Source organism: Cynoglossus semilaevis, chromosome 18, assembly GCF_000523025.1.
Source record: "Cynoglossus semilaevis isolate Cse_v1.0 chromosome 18, Cse_v1.0, whole genome shotgun sequence".
Classification (NCBI taxonomy): domain Eukaryota; kingdom Metazoa; phylum Chordata; class Actinopteri; order Pleuronectiformes; family Cynoglossidae; genus Cynoglossus; species Cynoglossus semilaevis.
The window spans coordinates 6176207-6195514 of NC_024324.1; the positions used below are offsets into that span (position 1 = coordinate 6176207).

General features: G+C 40.0%; 1 protein-coding gene across 4 annotated transcripts in view; it reads left to right on the forward strand.

Moving 5' to 3' along the window:
* Positions 1-19308, forward strand: part of LOC103394152 (teashirt homolog 1-like) — a 232999-nt gene that overhangs the window by 139724 nt on the left and 73967 nt on the right. For all 4 annotated transcript variants that reach the window (XM_008331328.3, XM_025065276.1, XM_017041182.2 and 1 more), the window contains 3 exons: positions 5103-10292; positions 11568-11635; positions 12418-12507. In XM_008331328.3, the coding sequence (XP_008329550.1) occupies positions 5103-8452 (3350 nt within the window). In that variant the 3' untranslated portion in view covers positions 8453-10292; positions 11568-11635; positions 12418-12507. The remainder of the gene's footprint in view (positions 1-5102; positions 10293-11567; positions 11636-12417; positions 12508-19308) is intronic.

A 19308-nucleotide genomic window follows, 5' to 3' on the forward strand; every position in this document is an offset into this window, starting at 1 on the left:
GCTAATTTAATATATTTTGGTGTTAGCTTATAGTTTTCTTTTGACCATTCCTCAGCTTTTAGTCAATGTCGGGGAGTTATTTTTACTTTACTTTTTTGATGAGATTATAATTAGTGTAATACCACTCCTCCGTACAACCTTGTCTTCAGTCTGAGAGGACATGTCTGGTCTGTGCCAGTTCCTCTCAGTGTTGGTCGTCCACACAGCAGAGCACAGACAGTGTCAGGTCCTATGAAACCACAGCACAACTATCCCAGAGTAGAAAAAAAGAGCAAGAATGAAGACGACAGCAGAGAGCAGAGAGAGACAGAGATTGCCTGACATACTAAACATTACCATAATTGGCTTTTCTACATGATAGGACAGAGGAAATAATAATGTCATTTTATTTACAGCCTTCTCTCTCCTGCAACACGCACACACTCATGCACGGCGTACAGGTCAATGACACACACTGATCAGGCCTGTCTAAAGCCATCAGAGGTGAGTGGCAGCGAATGGAGCGACCAGTGACAAAGCGAAACGGCAGAGAGAAATAAGACTGCCATGCCACAGCTCCCATTTTGAAGGGCTGCTAAACGTTGCAAGGGAGCTTCCCCCCAGCTGCAACACGCGGCCTCGCGGGCTAAATCAGCAGGGTGAAAGCTGGCGGAATTGGACATTAGCACCCCAAATGAGAGTGGGATTGCCCTGTTCTCCGAGACACCATGAATAAATGAAAGTTTACAGGAGAATGTGTGGTTTTTAGTGTGCTACAGAAAAAGAAAAAAAAAAAAAAACTGGAAATTTTACTGCTACTTTGCCAACAAAAAAAACTTTAATGTAAAGTATCTAGGCTGCCAAATCTTTAAAAGAAAAATGAACGCTGAGTTAAATAAAGATGGATCTCAGCAAGTTCCACATTTTTAAAATTTCAAAACAAAAACAACAATTAAATAAAGGGCACAAGTAGGAGAACAGATACAAAAATACATTGTTGGCTAAAGGCTCTGTAATGGTTTGGGTACAAATTTTGCCATTGTCTCTTTTATATGTATATATATATATATATATAGATGAACACAGAGGTTCTATATACATTTGTGTGAGTAGTACTTATAGTTCATTCTATATATTGTTTTTCTGTTTAAGACTCATAGAACCAGCAGTGACCAAAGACTTGAGCAACAGCCTGAGTAAAATCTAGGTTGTGGTACTGTTTATATCACATTGGAGCTTTAACAGATTCCTACCTTTCTGAGGAAGGGATGGAATGTGGGTGTGTGTGTGTGTGTATGTGTATGTGTGTGTGTGGGCGGGGGGGTGTTTGTGACAGATAGAGACCAGGGGATGTCCTACTGTGGTGTCACCTGTCTGCAGCAGGACATCCTGGACCCTGGGCACAACAATAGTGACAGGCTCCTCTCCAGACGCAGATGGCTTCGCTTTCCCCCTCCCTCACCAGCCTCGGTGCATCCATGCTTGCACCTGACACACAGTGACACTTGACACACAAAAATACACGACGACAGCAGACCAGAACACACTAACACCAACTCCCTTTACAAAAATTCAACTTACACACACACACACTCACACAGCGGAAATTTAACCCACTGTTCTTTGCTGTTCTGATTAGTTTAGTACATTCTCCTCAGCTTGTTTAATTGTCATGTTTCTCACACATGTACAAGTCTATTTAAAAACATGTGGTACTCTTTTTTTATATTGGTAATTTAAGCCATTGGTAGTAGGGAAATAGATAATGTAACTGTTATATTTTTACATTAACAAAAAAGTTAAAAAGCCAGAAAAAAAAAAAGAAAATCTCACTTAAATAAAAGTTCTACAGTTGGAGTATCAGGATTGGTTGTAAAAGAAGTGACCACCAGGACTTTAGTCTTTTCAAACAAGGATCACTTCAGTCTCACCAAAGTTCTTTGAATAATTGAAAACTATAGTTGTCAACACAAAACAGAAAACATTGTCACCAGTCACAGTATAGTTTACCAAACTATGGAAAGACAAGTGTGAAAACCGGTGCTAAATATACCGTATATTCCTCTTCCACTGCAGTATAGCCTTAGATGCTCTCGTGCCACCGTGGTGGACGTACAGTTGCCTCATGGACTCAGTAATGTTTAAGGGAGTTTGCTTTGTTGTGAAGAAGGTTTATATTTCAGCTTGTTTGTTAACTGGCTTGTCTGCAGAACAGCCGCCTTTGAAAATGTAATGAAGAAGAGACTTAGACAACAGTGATCACCGAGTGTTGAGCAGCTCAAAGCTCAGATTTCAGCAAGAATTTTCATGTAACTAATAGAATGAAGTTTGGCAGGGAAAATGATGAAAATGTTGGTCCTTGGCCTTTCATGCAATAGAAGATGTACCGACTTTCCTGTTTGAAGAAGTGCGTATACACACTGACACACACACTGACACACACACACACTGACTGGCCTAAACACATCCTTTCCCATCTTTTCAAAACTTCTCCTTCTTTACTCCTATCCTCCTTGACAGCACAAAGTGGTCTTAACGTTTTTGACTGACAACCACAACAGACAGCCACCCCACCAGCACCACCTCTCCACCCTCACCCTGTTTTAATCCCCTCCCTCCCCCTTCCTCTCCTCTCCGTCTTTTGTTCTGAGTGACGCGGAAAGCCGCCGTGTCAGCATCTTTTCCATCTCTGATTGCCTTATTAGCCGGCGGTGGCACCCGCAGCTTTTCTGACACAGATGGTGAAGAAGAGGAGGAGGAGGAGGAGGAGGTGGAGGAGGCTGTAGCAGGAGTAAGGAAGAGTAAAAAAAAAAAGGCTGACTTGTGTTTGTTGTTGTATCCCCCCCACCCCCCACCTGCACTGGGGTGTTGTTTGCGTGGACACTGACACCTGGAGCTGACACTGACACACTACTGACAATGATGGCTGTCAGAAGGAAGAGTACTGGAGTTTAGTCTACGTCTGTGCGTGTGTGTGTGTGTGTGTGTTTGTACTGCTGTCAGCTCTCTCTCACTTCAGTCTCACTTCAGGCAGCTTTATCTTTAACTGCTCACACCACATTGACTCTGAATGGGTTTAGAGTCTGCATTCTTTTCACTACAGTGTGGCTGAGACTTGATTGGAAGGAGGAGACAGGCTGAAAGAAGGCTTTTGTAGCCGCCTCGGCAAAAGGTTAAAATCTCCTGCAGTAGATGTAGTGACTACATCAAGTGAGTGATTTCAGTGTAGCCTGCGCATAATTAAGAGCTGACACTTAATTATGCACCTAAAAAGTTTAATTAACAAGAAGGAGGCTGTAGTTTTGGTTGGTACAGTACGGCTCCTCACACACACAAAGGCAGAGACAGTGAGTGAGTGCTGCAGCTGTTGGACCTCCAGCTTTGCCATGGCAGCGGTAACAGGCACCTCACAAACATCAGGTATTATGTCCACTTCTATTATGGGATGGAGAGCTACATGCTGTTTGTAGCTGACAGCACATCTGCCTCCTCACTGGAGACTGATTCTGGCACCTTATCATCTTTCAAGGGATGCTGAGCAGGCCTTTGAATATTTAACCCTCTAGTTTTCCACTCCTCTGTGATATTTCCTCTAAAAAAGTTACAGATGCTAAATGCTGTAGCACTTCGATGAAACTATAAATAGGTACAAATAATTACAGGACTTATATAACCAGACCGTGTCTAAAGTATCATCTATACCACACAAAAGTAAGGCTTGAGAAAATTGTTGCTGGAATGTGTTGTGACCAGGCAGAATAGTTAAATCAGTGTTGGGTTTCAAGGTCAAAGACAGTGTACACAGGTTTGAATTGGCTCTGGTTCTGATTTGATTCAACACGAATGTTATCATCAGTGCCAGTGCAACAGTGTCATTTTTGATAAGTCTAGGCTCATATGAGAATCAAAATATCAAATTGTTCATGGTCCAGGATAACCAATAACTGTAGTTGAACCACAATACAAATATCCCACTGAATACTTCACTTTTTGTTGACTTTGCAAAAGAGACACAAGTACAATTCTCAAACCAGTATCAATGCTGTTCTTGTTGTTTTCCACATAGACTCACTGATTTCAGTTTTTGCTGCAAATGATTTCGCAAAATTTATAAATAAGTGCATAAAAAAATTAGATAACCGTTAATACTATGCTCTCCCCCTCTCTCCCCTCTGTTGGTCTCTCCCTTTTACAAAAATGGCACACTCAACGCAGTGAGCACTCAGGGAGCACAGGCAGTAACAACACGACTTGTCATGTCCACTAGCCATTTCCTAGCATCACGCTGTGAGGACTTCTACAGCCGATGCCAAGTTAACTCCAGCCAACCATGGCTTGGCATGGTGATGCAGCTGGCATTTCCCCTCCTCTATCTCTTTTCTTGTAGATCCGTATTATCGTTGGCACGTCGAAAGAATAAAGCAAATTGAAAGCCGGGGAGGAAAAGATCTTTAGTATCACATAAGCGACAAAATAAACAATGAATCCTGAAATGCCATCGGCTGTTGGAGCATTTCAGTTTGCTGATGAGGGGAAAATGTGTGTTTGATGAATTTGCTGAAAAGCTCGCACATAGGCAGTGAATTCATCTTTTTAATTCAGTGTTTCTGCTGAGTGTATTTGGGGAAGAGGACTTCAAAAGAGACTCAGTAATCAGTCAATCAGTGAGGCATACTTCCTTTTTCTGCTTCAGTTTTCCCTTTTATTGAGACACAACATCTTAATTTCTACTGTGGAGTAAACAATCGTGCCATGTGATTTATAAGCGTCATCTTTTTGATGGTTCATTTGATGCAGGATTTTTTTTTTTTAATGTTGCTTGTTTTTATTTTTTAAACAAAACAAACATTTTTATAGCTCATCCCTGCTCTCTACACTTGCTGAGCTGCAGTGCTCAGTGGCTTCATTAGACAGTGCAGAGAAGAGGAGAATTTGTCATTGTCAAGATATGGATGTTGTCCACTTTATTATTGCAAACCCCTGGTTTTGTCTTCTGGGACTATTGACACATTTTAAAATATTACACATACCATTTACATATAAAACTGTATGAAATAATAATATGTTTATTATGTTTATTATTGTTTAAAAAAAACCCTAACCCTGAATTTATTTTTTTCCAGCTTACGGACCTGAAGATGAATTCACAGTAGACAAGTTTGATGATGAAGAACATTTGCTGGATGATGGCCTCTCATTGGACGGCCAAGATACAGACTATCTGTTTAACGAGGATGAGGATGGAAGAAATCCCTTAAGTTGCCAAAACTCTCCACTCAGCAATGGCACCAACCCAGATGCTGGGTACGGCTCCCCACTCAGCACCACCAGTGATCAACTGGTGGACCTTAAGACCACATCGTCTTTCAGTGATGGTCAGGACAAAGGAGAAGAGAAGCTGGAGGAGACCACAGAGTCCACCAATGGCCTCTCGCTCCAAGACAGTTTGGAGAAAATGAAATCAGTCTATGCAAATCTGATCTCTGACGCATCCTGGTCCAGCATCGCTTTGGACATGCTCAAGAGTAAACAAGGGACTCATTATGCAGGTGGCAACAGCATTGGGAGCAATCACAAAGGGAGCAATGGATTTGTGAACAATCACAGTCCAGGAGAAGTCCCTACAAAAAACAGATGTAGCAGCAGTAGTAACGCCTCAGCCACTACCAGTACCACCAGCAACACCACCACAAGAACTGTTCCAAGCAGCAGTAGCAGTAACGGAGGCACTAGTGTCAGTTCCGGCAACACAGGGGGTTTAGCCTATGACTGGCACCAAGCAGCACTGGCCAAAACTCTGCAGCATACTCCTTACCAACTACTTCCTGAACCAAGCCTTTTCAGCACCGTTCAGCTTTACAGGCAAAACAACAAGCTCTACGGCCCAGTGTTCACGGGGGCAAGCAAGTTCAGATGCAAGGACTGTAGCGCAGCCTACGACACATTGGTCGGCCTGACCGTGCATATGAATGAGACGGGCCATTACCGTGATGACAATAAGGACACTGAGGATGACCGAAGCAAGAAGTGGTCCAAGCCACGCAAGCGATCCTTGTTAGAGATGGAGGGCAAAGAAGATGCTCAAAAAGTCCTCAAATGCATGTACTGTGGCCATTCCTTTGAATCCCTGCAAGACCTAAGCGTCCACATGATTAAAACTAAACACTATCAGAAAGTGCCTCTAAAAGAACCAATGCCAGCACTTGCCTCAAAACTGGTCCCTCCAACCAAAAAAAGAGCATTTCCTGACTTAATGTCCCCAAGTTCTCCAGAGTCTGTGTCATCTGGAATATTCCTGGGAGATTCTCCCAAAGACCAAAAGTTGGCCAACCCCTATGTCACCCCAAACAATCGATATGGTTACCAAAACGGTGCCAGCTACACTTGGCAGTTTGAGGCACGTAAGGCACAAATTCTGAAATGCATGGAATGTGGTAGTTCCCATGATACCTTGCAACAACTGACAGCTCACATGATGGTCACAGGACACTTTCTCAAAGTGACCAACTCAGCTTCTAAAAAAGGTAAGCAGTTAGTTTTTGATCCTATTGTGGAGGAGAAGATCCAGTCAATTCCGTTGCCACCAACTACCACACGACTCCCAGCACCTAATGGGAAGTCACAGGCTGACTCTCCGTTACAGCCCTCTAGCCCTGAAGAGAGATATGAAGATAAGCATGACATAGAGATGGAGGATGTGAAAACAGAGCAGAGAGAACCAGAGAAAAAAATCAAAGAGGAAAAAGAAGATCCCTCCGAAAAGGCTGAAAAACCTGGAAAGGCGAGATCTTTTCAGTATCTGAGAGAGGAAGACTTGGAAGAAACACCCAAAGGTGGTTTGGACATTCTAAAATCATTAGAAAATACAGTTTCAAGTGCAATCAGCAAGGCCCAAACAGGTACCCCCACATGGGGTGGATACACAAGCATTCATGCTGCCTATCAGCTCCACGGCTCTTTAAAGTCTACCCTGCCGTCCTCCGCACAGGTTCAACCATTGTTCAGTAGTAACAATTTGAAAATGCTGACATCTGATTTAGGTTCCCTGATCCATTCACCCAATAGTCCCTCTTCACCTCCAAATCACAGGAGCAACGTACTGGCCATGGAGGAACTTGTAGAAAAAGTAACAGGGAAAAGTTCAGTAAAGACAGAAAAAGATGAGAAACCAGTAGAAAACAGGACCTGGTCCACAAGGTCCCCGTTATCAAATCCTAAGGATAAAGTCACCACAGAATCAAAGAAAGTAAAAGAGTCCTCAGCAGAGGAATACACTGAACTGAAAGTTAAAGAGGGAGAGCAGATCGAAAGCAAAGTTGAAAAGCAGATTAAGAGTGAATCAGATTCACCAAAAAAGCCTGTGAGCAATGGCTGCTCCAACCTGAGCATCATTACAGATCACTCACCTGAACAGCCACTGGTGAACCCTCTTAGTGCTTTGCAGTCCATCATGAACAACCACTTGGGGAAAGCTGCCAAAGTGGCCACACCCTTTGTAGACCCATTTGCAGTTCTTCATAAGATCAACAGCAGCTCTCCTCAGATCAAATCTGCTGAGTCCTCATGTCACTTCTATACTGAGGATGAAGATGATCAACCAATGGACCTGACAAAATCCAAAAACAAAAATGGAAGCACAGCAAAAGGTGCCTGTGCCACATTAAACAATAACAACATGAGCAACAACAAACTAGCTTCTCGGCCGTTCTCTCAGTCTTCATCTCCACCTCTGCGGGAAAACGCTTTAATGGACATTTCAGATATGGTGAAAAATCTGACCGGACGTTTGACGCCTAAGTCTACGACACCATCTTCCATTTCTGAAAAGTCGGACATTGATAGCTGTACTTTTGAGGATGGCCTGGAAGAACTCTCTCCCATTCAGAGACGGAAAGGCAGACAATCCAACTGGAATCCTCAACATCTTCTGATTCTTCAGGCCCAGTTTGTCTCCAGTCTTAAAGAGACGCCTGATGGAAAGTTTGTAATTAATGACTTGGGACCTCAGGAACGAGTCCGCATTTGTAAATTCACTGGTCTTTCCATGACTACTATCTCTCATTGGCTGGCCAATGTCAAATATCAGTTGAAACGGACTGGGGGCACAAAGTTCCTCAAGAACATTGACTCCGGCCAGCCCCTGTTTTTGTGTAGTGACTGTGCTTCCCAGTTTAGGACTCCTTCTTCCTATATCCACCATCTAGAGTCACATCTTGGGTTTAAACTAAAGGACCTCTCAAAGCTAAACATAGACTTGTTAGAGCAGCAAGCCGTGAGCAGAACAGAGGAGAAGACGTTCATTCCCTCTGGACTCCCAGAAGACGACACTGGCTCAGTAAATCAGTGCAAACTGTGCAGTCGGACATTTGCCAGCAAACACGCAATCAAATTGCATCTGTGCAAAACACACGGGAAGTCACCAGAGGACCATCTCATCTTTGTGAAGGAGCTGGAAAAGTTTGACAAACAGTAAAGTCAGATACAGCCGGAAGAAGGATTACTGTTGCACTATAAACTTTTAGCCACAATCTGTCATGACTGATAGTGCCACATGGGGCTGTCACTCTTACCAAAGTTTGAATATCTGTTCCAGTGCAGTGGTAGAACTTTAACTTTGAGTGTTTAAACCATGTTCAAGTACACCTGTAGTTGGTGTCTGATCAGCAGAGGGCGCTTTAAACATAGAACCTTCGAAATCCTGCTTTGCTGCTTGGGCTGACAAATACAAAGCAGATGTTTCAGCAGAATGGTCAGTCCTGTACAGCAAACGATGTTGACACTAAATTTCCCTAATGAGAAGATTTATTTCAGCTAAAAAGTTGTTCAAAACAATTTAAAAAAAGTACAGTTTCGTCATCTGAAGGCAGTTTGTTGCTCTCTCGTTTGGCACTTTGCTTAAGCAGATTCTGGCAGAACGTACGTATCTTAGTATCTATCTCTGGTGTGACCAATTCAAATAGTTCTGCCTGCCTACTATTGATACCACCGTGCCTGAGAAGTAATTTAGGTAAGTAATGTTAGACCTGCGGTAATAGTGACAGCCCTATGCCACAAATGGGTTCAACAATTTTGAATGTTTGGTAAGAGAAAAGTACCAGACTGGTGCAGCAGTCACTGGCACTATGTGATCATTGACTCATTGTTGCATCTGTAATGCACTGCATCTTTTCTGAGCCGTTGAGGAAAGAGGATCTGTCGCTATAGAACTGGACCACGCCCTTATTTCAATCACCGGATTTTTAAGACGATAGTATTTCAACACAAATTGCGTATTATTTATGGAACAGTTTGTGCATGTCTTTATGTAAAGCAGTGAGCATATTATGTCAGATAATAAAATTGGAACCTGATTGTGGAGGTGTGAAAGTTCATTAGAACACAGGAAGCACTCTCTAACGTGACGTCAGGGAACCTGACGTGGATGAAATGAAGATGTTTGGATCCAAACAACAGCACATGACCATTTATAATGATAAATATCTGTGAATATTACGGCAGTTTAAGGACCGACTATGATGTTACTTTGCGTTTGCCATCGAATCAGACACAGAATGTCTCCTAAAACGTCCAAAACCATGGTTTCTCTGGAGAAATTGAATTTCTCTGTCATTTTACCGTGTACAGTATTTGCATTAATAGGCTAACACTTTTATTAATATGAAGTTATTGTAAAAAAAAAAAGAAGTTTAAAACTTATATAAATAATCAGCAAGTATGTATAAATGTACTGTATGTGGGGATATCTTGCTCCTTACGGTTTGACATTATTTGTACTGTGTGCATTTTTCTAATGTTATTTTCTAGAACAAATGCGGGGTGGGGGGGTGTAAAAAGCTAAGCAGAGTATTGTTGGACCGTGACGCCCCATTTTTTTCAGTGAAAGGTAGGTCCTTTAATGTGGTTTACACAAAATGACACGTTACTGGCATCTGCTCTGATGCATGGTACTGTACATAACACTGAAAAAAAATCACATAATGAGATATTTCCAGGTTTTTGTCATTCACCCAGTTATTCAGATTTACTTCTTCTTCTTTTTTTTTTTCTTTTTTTTTTTGTTTCGTTGTACAATAAACATGTCCTGGATTAAACTGTGGTGTCATTTGAGTGATTGTGGGAGAATGTTTGGGTATTTTACTGTCTACAGTTAATAAAATAACAACCACAACCATGTGGGCTGTGAACTAGTTTGTGTCAATTTTAGGGAGTGAAGGATTAAATGTCAGATTTTTGTTTTGTGCCTCTTTCTACAGTCCAGATGGATTTCCTAATAAAGGTGTCTGAAGCATCATGGAGAGTAGCATCAGTCAAAGGTAACCACAGTCTGTTGAACTCCTCACACACAGTAGAACTGCAATACTCACTGTCCTCAGCTGCCAAACAAATATAATGTACCATAACAGTGTGAAGCCCAGTTTTGAACTTACTTCTCTACCAACTTTATTAACTTTGTTACACATTTAAATCTGTAAACTTGCAAACATGTTTAGCGTTAAAAGTTAATGGATTTAAGCTGTGTGTATTTGAAATTTAAATTAGCAGCTGATGTGACAAACAATGTAAAAAATGAATGTCAGTTTAGTTAAAGATAAGCAGCAAAATCATCAGTGTCATAATCCTGTTTAAAAATATTTTGAGTCTTACATTGTCACATAAAATGGGATTTGACGTTATGGTTGAAGACAGAGCTGAGCTTTATAGTTCATGCAGTGAGACACCTGATAAAAGAGAGCGTGGCTTGTCTCTACTGAAGGTATTTAAGTCGACATGCACCCACCACACGCAGCTCTTCAACACTAGCCTCAGGCATTTTCCCCCAGAAACAATAGAGTTCCTCTTCCTCTCGGCACGCACTCCGTGGCAGGGAAGTGTTCGACGTTTTAGTAGGAAATAGAGACAAGTCTCAACTGTAATAACACTCAAATAGTATTATTATTCATGTAATGTATTATTATTGTTATTATTATTATACACAGAAAATAGTAACCAAGTTTGAATTTAACTTTATGTTTTTAGTTGTTTTGTTTTATATGTTTTGTCCAATATTTTAATCAACAGGAACATGGCCTGGGATTATTGTTATGCTTTATTTATATTGCACATACTGCAGAGCCCATAAACACAGAACTCTTTCCATATATACTTTAAACACAACAACTCATCTGTCTTGTCACTACACCATGTGCAGGTTTTCCTCACATACAAATTAATCAGGCAGCAAACGCTTTGTTTGTTCTCTCCTGACTCTTGTTTGCTTTAAAGCCAACACCAAATAAAATGTCTGCGTGTCATCAGCATTAGCAGACGAACACAGGCTCACGAGACAGCGGCGGAAATCTGCCGTTAAACAAAAGGCTGTTTATGACACGAGGCATTGTGATGCAGCTTCTGATCCATTCATTATAATTAGAAGAGACGCCTAGAGTCACAGTACAGTGTAAGCTTCTCAGCTCTGAGTACTAACATCTGTAACATCTGTGTCAGCCAGATACACATGATGGTGCAGGAAGTGTTTAAATCCTTGTGACATGCACATCATGTGTGCTCACACCAGCAGTGAATTAACACTGTCCTCTCACTGCTTGCAGGGCAAACGTCTGTAGATCAGGACTTAGTGCTGCGACACCTGGCTTTAAGGCCACGACCACATCCTAAGGTGAGCTTCTAGAAGAATCCATCCTTCATGTTATTGTGCACATTACAATATGCCAGAGGTCAAATCTTAAAGGTGGACAAGATTCAATAAATACCACAGGGTTGTGTGAACCGTGACCCGAGGCTATAAAAAGAAAACATAAAAATGCACTGTATTTTTTAATATAGTTTTTTATCAAATGCAACAGTGGAGCTGATAATGGAAATCAGTGTAGGGTAAATCGTGGCTGATATAGTTTTAAATGTAAGCTAATTTTAAACAATGTGGGGTTTAAAAGTCCAGTTTATATTAGATAAAATGTTGACAAAATATCATAAATTTAAAATTATGTGACTAAAAAGAGTGCAAATGTAATTAAAGAATAAATGTAGATTGAATGTAGCCAGGAATTGTTAAATATTGTTTAAAAACAATATTAAACTATATTTTTTAAAAGACAATAATTTAGAAATAACACAAAAATGTTTTTGTTAAATTTGTGTTTAATAAATGTTAAATATTTAAAAGTGTAGCAAAAACCTAAATGAAAAACACAGAACTGCCCCTTTTCACCTGAACTCCAAGTGGAAGGGGTGGGTAATTAGTCGCACCTGTGAGCTGAGGGAGAGTGGAAGACTGTGAAGGAGAAACAGAGAGGAAAACAAACACAAAATTCAAAGTTTGTCTCTATTTTGGATTGAAAGTTTCTGGAAATCGTGTGTCCAAGTGTTTGTTGGAATATTTAACTGTGGGAAACTAAAAAAAACAACAAAAACAAACTGTAAACTTAATCTCTGGAACAGGAATGACAGAAGCTTTTTGGCCTGTTTTCACTTCGCTTGGATTGAGTGGCTGCTCTTCTCTGGTGGACGACACACAGACACAAGTAAAAGGTAAGTTCTCTTTTTCTGAATCTACTAAATGTTGAGTTGATGAGTTTGTGGTAACAGGGTTGGGATTGTTTCATATATATCTGTATATGTGCTTGTGAGGATTGTCAAATTCAGATGTGATGTGTGTGAGATTCAGTGTGCTAAATGACAACAAAAGGTTCACTAGACTTACCCAGGAAAAATGTAGCAGTAAGCTACAAATTGGCATAAAGCATAACTTATTGAGAAAGAACAAATATATGTCAACAAAAACAAGACAGTATTGGTATAATTATCATCTATGAGCCCTATTTAAACCATGTCAACAGACATGTTGTCTCTAACAGTGACATATGAGTCCAACTTATTATTAACATAAAATAAAACGTTCCTCTTAACGATGTTTTACCTGTGACGGCGTCAAGCGTTAGACCTGTCAAAAGTGAAAGGCTCCAAAAACAAATATACCTGAGGTGACAGACTCATTCATTTCTGATGACAGCACAACAGTATTGCAGCGTACTTTTTTGTCAAAGCATTACACCTCCATGTCAGGGCTTTGACGTGAAGCTTGAAGGTTTAAAATCACCCGAGGCGTCTCGTCATGGACAGAGAGTTCAAACTGATTTGCTTGTTGACACGTTTGTCCCAGTTGAGATCCGAGCAGCAGCAAGAATCTGTGGTGTAAAGTGTTGTGTACCTGTCAGTGTTGAGCCTTGTTTTTGGAAGATACAGACGACATAATTCATCAGGCCGAGGGGAAAGGCTCTTGAAGAATGGAGAAGTGACAAAGTCGATTCTTTTGAGAGTAATGTCGGCTGCCAACTTGCTGAATGGATGGAGTGTCTTTTGAGGATCCATCAAAGCCTTTCCTGGTGGCAGTGAAGCCCACAGGTGTGAGCGGCTCGGCTGTCATTATTGTGTCAAAGTATGTTGAAAGACGCAGATATTTACATTTGGAATTTTCAGGTTTGGTGATTTCTGTCAGGCGAAAAAACTTGCTCATGCAAGTTAATGGTTCTCAAAATATGGTTCACATATCACTGGTGGTACTTGTGCTCTGTGTAGTGATAGTTGGGGGAATTTGGGTGAGGTCAGTTAAAGCTTAGTTGTTACTTATTACAACTTGAATATTCCTATTTGATTTGCAGTGAAATGATCCCCTGTTCTAAAGTGACCCGTGGTGAATCAGAGAACCTTCAAAAACAAACACTGGGCTTGTGTTCAGGTCCAGACCACTGAAAACTCTTGCACAGTCATTGCTTATAATAGATTAGCTGCGGGTGCAGCAGCCTGTATCCTCAACAATGCTTGATCCCAGCCTGGATACATCGGAGGTTGGAGTCAGGAGGAGCAAGAGGTCAAAAGGTCAAAAGAGGCCAAATCCCTGTGGATTATTTTTGGAGAGCTTCCTTTAGACCTCTAATATAATCAATTATGAAGATGACTTCAAGTTTTACATTTTAACAGAATTCACACTAATTTAAAAAAAATTTTACATTTTAACAGAATTCACACTAATGGGAAGTTTAAAAAAAAAATCAGCAGTTGATTTGTTGTTTTTAAAAAATGTCTGCCATTCATTGTCATGTCTTGAAAAGTTGGTTGATTTGTTCGTAGCTATTGAATCAAAAATATTTTGGGTGCCTGGGCTGAATCGTTCTTTTTTTGGATCCAGTGTCTTAAATTAGCTCTGTGGTAATTCGGTAGAACTTGTACTTGTTTATTTACATTAGTATTAGTGGTAATATGGTGTAAACTGGGGCAGCAGACTGTGTGTTTCTGTGTGGTTAATAACAGTCTGTGTGTGTTTCTATTGGAGTCTGGATGTGTGCTTTTTAGGACCTAAGAAAAGGTAAATAGGTTACACTGGTGCTGCTGTGGTACCTATCGCAAATTCCTCATTATTTTGAACTATTTCTGGTTTTGGTTGCCAGGTTTGAATGTCAAATGTCGTATTCATTTCATCTTCAGCTGTGCAAGAAACCACTGTCATGTGGTTGGGCTTAGACCCTTGGACAGTGTGACGAGTCTCATTCACATTCTGTCCAAACCTGACATCATTTGCATGAGAATAAGCCCAAAACTCTGCCAACGTGACACGTCCCAGACAGGGGATCACAACTTGGCTGTCATATTAGGCCGGTAAATTCAGGTGACACGGATCCTGTGTCCTCATCTGGGCCAACCTGACAGTGGTTCATGTTCCCTGCTGTCTTTTTCTGAGGGGCTTTGTGAGGGGGGGTTGCTTTTAATCAGTATGACGAACCCTGCCTGTGCACACACTCACACACACACACGTATGTGAGAGTGGGCATATGCTGAGGGGCAGTGGGCTGGCCGCTGTGCCATCATTAGTCCAAACCTACACGGCGAGCTTCTGACACATGTCGAAGGAGCTTCATTCGACCTACAGAAGGCGCATCCGCATTATGCAAAGGTAGCAGTGTCTTTATGTGCAGCACGACTGTCAGAGGCTTGAAGGAAGAACTGAGGAAGGAAGTGCTCACACTCAGGGGGAGGGAGAGAGAGAGGGAGAGAGAGAGAGCAGGCAAGAATGAGGGAGAGAGGAACAGATCCAGAGACAGAGATATAAGCTTCACATCACTGGGAGAAAAGCTGGTGTTTATTTCATCTTGGGAGGGAGAGAGATTGTTTTTTTTTTGTTGTTGTTCTTTTAACTTAATGAATCAAATGATATTTTCTCTAAGATTTCAAACAGACAAATTTCCCTAATTACATTTCAGTTAATGTAAGAAAATACAAACAGGTCATAACTGCGTTTGTATCCACGTCCAAAATGTTTTTTTCCTTTCTCCGTCTCGACATCAAGCTCCATATCTTGGAGCGTCTTTGTGCTGCAGAAGTGGCGTTTTTATCACAGCTGTAGTATTTTCTTTTATTTTTTCCACCTGTGCCCTGTGGCATTCTGATGACTCACTCTGAATTGGACTGTGTTCAAGGCAGAGGCACAGCGGGACAAGTGTCAGTAATGATCAAGTGCTGCTGCTCTGCAGCGGTGGTGTCATCCACTGTGTGACACCTGCCTGCACCGCACACAACGCTCTGTTTATGTGCTGTTTGGTGGCTCTACTGCAGAGCCGTCCTGGGTTTTTTATCAACAGCAGCCAGATTCAATAATGTAAAAATATCCAGGGGCCAACTGATCCTTTTGGTGATGCTTGAGACTATAAATATGTTACACACCTATACTGTCCATGTTAATGCGTTGATTTGGTTTTGTGTGTTTGGTAAATAGGCAACGAATCCCTACAACCAACTTAATGACACAGTAATAATAAATTATGCATAATGTGATGTAACTTCAGGGGCTTTGTTGGCATCAGTCGTCACTAAAATATTTCTTAACACCAAAATTAGCTACTGTAATAATTTAAATATGTGTATATATAAACATAGACATATAGTGAAAAAAATTAGCTACTGTAATAATTTAAATATCTGTATATATAAACATAGACATAGTGAAAGTGAAGTAAAACACAGCTATATATATGTACATATATATTTACATGCATACTCTATATTAATATGTGCATATATAAATATATATTTATACGTGTATATCTAGCTGATGTAAATAAAACACATAACTGTCATGAAATATATATGTGTATATATATATATATATAATTTAGCATCCAAAAGCTAATAATATACTAAAACAGGACAATGACTTGTTTCAGGACGTTTGCCCTTGACATGAAGCATAACAAAAACGCCTTGAATATAGATTAGCTATAATTACGAGAAATTATCTAAAATAACTAAAGGGAAAACAATTATATCCAACATAATCTAAATAAGGTTAAGATGATAATTTACAAAAGATAATTTAATATTAAGGTAAATATTGAAGAAACAGAAATATTAGCGACTTTCAATAAACAGTTTTCAGGCCACAGTGACTCCATCAGTGTGTAGTCTATCTGGGTTTCATTTAATTCTACAGTATATTCTTTATATAGACGCTACACAGCTTAAACTTTAATGTTTTGTAGAAGGAAATGGGTTCATTGTAGTCAGGGGAATTAATTTAATTTGGTTAATAGTCCAAGACACAGTGTTTGGTTCATTTTAAATACTCTGTCACTGTGAACCTCAGCTAACAGAACCCAATCTTTATAGAATTAAAAACCTAGTCCTAATTAATTGTCTTACTGTGATTCGATTCATTATTGTCAGTTATTGTGGTTAAATTATACCGTAAACAGAAACTTTAACCCTGCGTAGCACGTGATAATAACACTGATGGTAATAATGTAACATTCTCCCAAAGACCTGTACATGTGCAGTTTGGAATAAAACTCCAAGCTCAGTACCAATTAGGCCTGTTACCCGTCATTATGTCAAAGTCAAACCCACATCTGCCCGCCAAAATCAGACCTAAGATACACACACACACACACACATAGACAGTCCTGCCTCCAAAATTATGTTTTTCCTGACAATTTGGCATATTTTGATAGTCTGCAGTAGATGGTGGCTGGATCAGGGAGAAGCTGCTCAGCATCTACACGTCCTCCTCGGGCTTCCATGTCAATTAGTCCCCAAAAAACTCCCCAAAATCCATCTCCACACAAAGTCTGGAATGATCTAAAATTTCAGACTCACAAACTTCACCACTAACTGTCCAGGATTTGGAGAAGAAACTGTTGATTATGGCAGCTCCAGTGTTTCTACAGCTGTCACTGTGCTTCATGAATGACAACGTGCTAGATTTAGAACAGCCGTGGCTAATACTTTCTGACATAATTTCTCACAGTCCTTGATGAAGCTACATGAAGACCAAACATTTGATTTTTTTTTTCAAGACTTGTTTCCAAAGGTTGATCACACTAACGCGTCATGTCGGCTACAGTCATACTTAAACTTTAGTCTGACATAGAATTCATCACTTTAATGACGGGAGTGTTACCTGATAATACTGTGAAAATCAGGTTTATATTTCTTTTTTTTTTCAACTTTTTTTATTGTTATTCTCACTGCTACCAGTCTACAGTATAAGTTCAGCTGTATTTCCACAATACCTATTAATGAAATTTAAAAATGGATTAAGTAGTGGTTATATATTAACTCAGGAATTCCCTAAACTTCTTAAATAAAGCAGATTAATAAGTTAATACTTAGTTATTAATACCATGTAGTATAAACAATGAAACTAAAAATGTTAAAATGAATAATACAGTACAAAAAGTAGGATAAAATATTAGCATAATAAAAGAACTAAAGGTTAAATCAGACAGGGTTAGCATTAGCTTGAATAATAAAATTACCATATTTATAAAAGTGAGAAAAGATGGCTTACATTTAGAACAAATTTTAGCTAAAATATTTTCAAAGCTACCTTTAAAAATAACTGAATTGTCTTTGTAACAAAAGCCGCTGAAAAATTATTTAAATTTAGTGACGACATGACGTCTTTGTAACAAAAGCCGCTGAAAAATGATTTAAATTTAGTGACGACATAATGTGTTTTAACTTATTGCTAACCAAATAAAATAATGACTAAAGTGTTGGTGAATATTACAAAGAAGAATTGCTAAAAGTAAAATATCTGTCAACACAGGTATTTGTACACACGTGACCAGTTGTTGTACTCAGTCCACATTGTCTCAAGCTCTGCCCTTTAGAGGAAGTTATTCAGCATAAAAAAAAGAATTGTCTTAGGTTGAATCATGTTTTGTTTTTTTGCAAATGTCACTGCACAATATGTAAATTCCTCCATTTTACAGTGATGTTTGGTTGAAAGGCAACCGTTATATATTGAGCTTTGTTCTGTTGTTCTGCTTGTACAACAGAATAATTGTCTCACAAGGACAATTGCTTCATAAAATATTGTTTCACAAAAAGTGCATTACTAAAAAAATCCTGGTGATGCTGCGTTTCTGAGCAGGAGACACTGATAAAAGTCACTTTAATTTTTGCTGTTTTAAAATTATTGGCTGACTTAAAGGTTAGCTGTCATCCCGTCTGATGCATATGTTCTCGGCTCCCGGGCCAAAAAGCTCTTTGTCTGCAGAGACACCCGGGCAAAAGTTTAGAAAGAAAGTTGTACGTTATCATGTCATCTGCGTATCAGACAGATGAGCAAACAAGTCTGCCAGACGTCTTCATAGACGGACCAACAACCCACTTAATGTGAAGGGTGGAGATATTTTTACAAGTTCCAGAGATGAGATTCTGCTTTCATTGGCCGCGTCAGGATAATGATTTAGTACCAAGCCTTGCCATTCCTTTGTCACTTGGGCACTGCAATCTTTCTCTGTCACTTGCCAGGGGGAAGGAGCGAGATTCGTTTTTTTCCCAATAATGCTAAATGCATCGGCAACGGCGCATGGTCCAATAGCTCATGAATATGAATATACATATAAATAGACAAGTTGAGGAGGCGGATGGATGTTGGCCTGTCACTTTTGCCTTGCCTAACATCTCCACTGAGGATAAGTCGTGTCCTGGATCTGCAACAACTCTACAAAGTCAAACCCCACTTCTCTGCTTAGCTGCGGGTTTTTTTTTTAGTTTTTTTTTTTTTTAAAGACACAGCATGTTTTTTCTTTAACCCTAAATTAAATCACTATCATTAGCGCGAGTTTAGCATCACTTTAATTAACAGTTATCCAACAGTCATGATCGCAGTCAGAATAGAGTGACAGAGGAGTGGCAGCAGGGCGGTGGGGGAGTGGCAGCTTCCTGACAAGTGTGAACTTTGTATGAAACTGCATTAACATGATGAGTTTGTTTGAAGAGCAGAACACACCCAAACAGCTGCTGCGTACACTTCAGCAGCATCACGTCAAC